Below are 3,973 nucleotides of genomic sequence, written 5' to 3'. Positions count from 1 at the left end.
GTGGCCAACAGGTCGATCACTGCACGAAATGCTGCTTCATCTGCAGGTGGCCATGTGAGCATGACGCCGACGAGCTGCGCTTTGCGCCGTCCTCGACGTGACATCACTGCTTCCAGCTTGGACTGCAAGGGTCCAACGACGCGAGCATAATCAATCATCGACTCTCGTAGCCAATTTGCCGCACACAGGAATTGCTGCAGTGCAGCTGCAGTCGGCGGTAGGGACATACTTGTCAGCGCCAAGAGCAGCTTGTAAACAATGATTCACCCTGGATGAAAACTACAGGAATACCTCCGCAAGTAATAATGGTTGGGCTGCAGAAAGATATTCAAACGATAGTATGTGCACTAGTATGTGCACTTCCTGACAGGTTGGTCGCTCGGCTCGCTCGACTACTGGAAGAAAAATGCATATATGGTAGTGGAATCACACAACAGCAGCTAAAACAAGCATTGAACAAGGTCCTGAACAAACCTGCGGTTTGAGTAGCTCTAACCCGCCGGAGCGGACCGAGCCTGTCGGTCATAATACGGTACGTTTTTCGGCGGGCGACGGTAAGCTGCATTTGATGCCAGAAACGTTCGAATTTTCCAGTACAGATGTGCTTCAGGCGTGGAGCCTCTGGTGGTTCGGCAATAGCAGCGAGGGCCAAGCACCGTGCAGGTCTATCAGCACGAGTGACCTGTCATCACGTAAAAAACGAAAGCCTTACTCAGAATGGAGAGTGATGATGAACCGAATATCAGCGGCAATTGAGAAAAACACAGATAAGAAAGTTTCTACCACGATGAGCGAGCAACAGGCAACACGCCTCTGCATTAATGATGTGAAGAATCTCGCGATTGGGGCTTCTGTTCGCTGTCTGCGACCGTCCAAGCTGAAGTTCACGACACTCCTTCGCCGTGTCAGAGAAGCTGAGCACGCAAGTAATGAACTCATAAAGGCACATAATACACCTACTTGTTTGCCAGCTACGTACTTGGGCCCGGTCGATGTTTGCTCCTGGGTCATAGCACTTCGCCTTGGAGTTTTATACTGTGGTAGTCATGATCGCTCAGTCATGCCTATATTTTTTCTTACTGATCAGCAGAGTTTGTATTACGCTGTCTTGACACAAGTGATTGTACTTTTATGCCGATTGTGGTTTTAAAAAAACAGGTATTGTGGGTTCTACTCAAAATTTTCCAGACCGACTGGTTTAATCGATCGATCTCAATCGAGCGTCAGTCGCTCGACCACTAAAGAGCATATGATTTCTATGCAAAATGGGAGGGACTTCTTTTGACGCTGCCAGTCTCGAAGATGTCGACGACATCACCAGCACCAGCACCGCAAGAGCACGTCCGAGTCTCCCCATATCCAGAACGGCGCCGCAGCCCGGTCTCAAGTGAAGTCTACCAGCCCGTGGCCTCCCACCTCTACCGGCTGATCGTCCAGCCGATCGTGAAGGCAACAGTAGGCGAGCGCGACTCCTCCGGCAACACTCTGGATCCTTTTGTTGCTGGCGGAACTTCGTTCCAAGAGATATTGCAGAAACTTTGGGAACAGTTCAGCCCTCAAGTTAAAGGCAGGGCAGTGAAAACCGACGGGACTTGGACCATTGAGCCTGCTACACTATCCAGTTGGACCAAGCTCATGGTATTCAAGGTGAAAAAACACATTGTCGATAGCTCAAAATCCGAGGGAGTCTGGAACATTTGGCTTCAATCTATGCACGACAAAACTGTCACTCTGCTTATCTACGATTATGGAGTTGGAATCGGAAGGAAGCAAGATCGTCAGACCTTCATGAAAGACTGCATCCGGCCTGCAGAAACTGACAGAGCTGGTGCATCAGCTGAGGTCTCGCTCCGTGAGATTGTGAGTCGTCTACAGGACACCTGGGGGGCTACTTACGTTGGTGAAGCTATAGTTTGGCGAATGTGGGCAAATGAAGTGACTCGGACGCTCGATCGCTCCACATGGGATGATGCAATACGAGCTCCACCGCCTTCACGCATTTTGAAGCTCCTCCGAGCAAGTGATTCTCGGATGCAGGAGCATCTCAATAGTATCAACCAATCAACACACATGGCGCTCGACTGTGTGAATGCATCCATTGCCGAGGCTGTTCGCCTTCGCAATGACTGGGATGCATATGGGCGACGTTTGGAATGCTTCGAAATAAGCCTTCAGACACGCAAGGCTCAGATCGAGTCGTTCCTCCACCACATCGACCTTCCCGATCCAGACGAACTGGCCGATCCGTTGGAGAACATGGAAAATGTTGAAGACATCGAGCACCAATAGCTACCGGGTTGTTCCAGTACTAGCATTTATTCCCGAGTTTTATTTATTTTACTCATCAGAAGCATTCAAACTTAGCGTACGAAATCCTAAAACATCTTCATCTAAGTTTTCCTCAATCTCGATTAAATCTTGATGGATTTCTGGAACTGGTCGCGTCTCGGATGACAATGGTCCGACAGGATTGAATGTACCGTCAACCATCCAGCCGCAGTGTTCAAATACTCGGGCCATACTGACCCTTTCAAAGCGCCGGAACGTCTCCACGATGAAAGGAATCAAATCACGATCATTGGACTCCACGTAGAAGCGCTGGAACGCCTTCTTCACGTAGCCAAACAGAAATTCAATAGGATTGAAAAACGGGCAATAACCAGGAAGAAAAATCGGTACAATTCCAATGCTTCTAAGATAGTGCACGATTTCAGGATGTCGGTGGATGGACGCCCCATCAAGTATCCACACCGAATTTGACCTTGGGTAAGGTTGAACCCCCGCCCTCTTGGAGTACGCAAAATCTTGGCAGCACCGCACGAATTGTACACGATCAAAGGTCCCCACAGTGTCGTAGTAATCAATGACACCGCTAATATTAATGAAAGCAAGCAACGAGACCCTTGGCTTCCGTTGAAACTCACCGCGAATTGCCACCTTATGCCCTCGAAGAGCGTAACCACGCTTCCGCAGCATTCCCCTGTTGTCAAACGATACTTCGTCCAGAAAGACAATATTCTGGTGTGTCCAATTAATGTGGCTAAGCTCTTCAGCGAAACGAAAGATGTCACGCTCTTTTATATGAATCGCGCGGCGCTCCAATACTTTCCAAGTGAGACCAAAATCGTGTATTATTCTCCATACAGATGTCTTTGATATGCTAAGCTGAAACTGCTTGCGAAATGAATCTTGAGCCTCGTCAAGATATGACAGTGGTCTCTCCTCGAAAAATCCACGAAGCCAAAGGCGTTGCTCGTCGGAAAATTTCCTGTCAGACTTTGTTGTGATACGCTGGTAGGTTCCCGTCTCTTCGTACACACGAACCCAGTTACCAATAGTTTGTGGAGTTTTGTTGTAAATGCATGCCAGCTCTTTCCTCGAGTAGCCGAGGTAGTAGTAGCCGTACAGACAGTGGAAGACCGTGTTCTGATGGGCGTGCTGCTTAGTAGCTGCATCTTCCATCTTATTGAGTGACGCGAGGTATACAGCGACAAGCGATCCCACGGCGACTCAGGGCCGCACGGCACGATGTCCACAGGGACTCAGTGCTACAGCAGCACAAGCCCACGGCGGCAAGAGATCCACGGTGACACAGGGCCACGACGACACAGGGCCACAGCAAAACGAGGCCACGTTGAGAATAAAATCCACGGATGCACGACACGAGACCACGGCGACGAGAGATCACGGCGACACAGAGCCACAGTACCACGGCGACGCAGGGCCACACGACAATAGATCCACGGCAGCGAGAGATACACCTTGGTACGAGGCCACACCGACTAGAGATCAACGGCGGCACGATACCAGGCGACACGAGACGACAGCGACGAGAGATGCAAACGAGAGAACTTGCTTAATTTTTTGACCAATGACCGATCTCGGCCGATTGAACTGGCGACTCGTCGAACCAGTCCGGTTCGCAAAATATAACAGGAATTTACAATAAACGGGGTGTCAAACGTGATACACC

At 49.8% G+C, this 3,973-nt stretch overlaps 1 protein-coding gene across 1 annotated transcript; it reads left to right on the top strand.

Moving 5' to 3' along the window:
* Positions 1-1,302: 1,302 nt before the first annotated feature.
* PITG_15550 (uncharacterized protein) lies at positions 1,303-2,289 on the top strand (the record flags this gene model as incomplete). Its single annotated transcript, XM_002897658.1, has 1 exon — positions 1,303-2,289. The coding sequence occupies one exon, from the start codon at positions 1,303-1,305 to the stop codon at positions 2,287-2,289; it is 987 nt and encodes a 328-aa protein (XP_002897704.1).
* Between the last annotated feature and the right edge of the window lie 1,684 nt (positions 2,290-3,973).

This window comes from Phytophthora infestans, genomic scaffold (genome assembly GCF_000142945.1).
Source record: "Phytophthora infestans T30-4 supercont1.42 genomic scaffold, whole genome shotgun sequence".
Lineage (NCBI taxonomy): Eukaryota > Oomycota > Peronosporomycetes > Peronosporales > Peronosporaceae > Phytophthora > Phytophthora infestans.
This window is presented reverse-complemented; position numbering and strand designations above follow the sequence as displayed.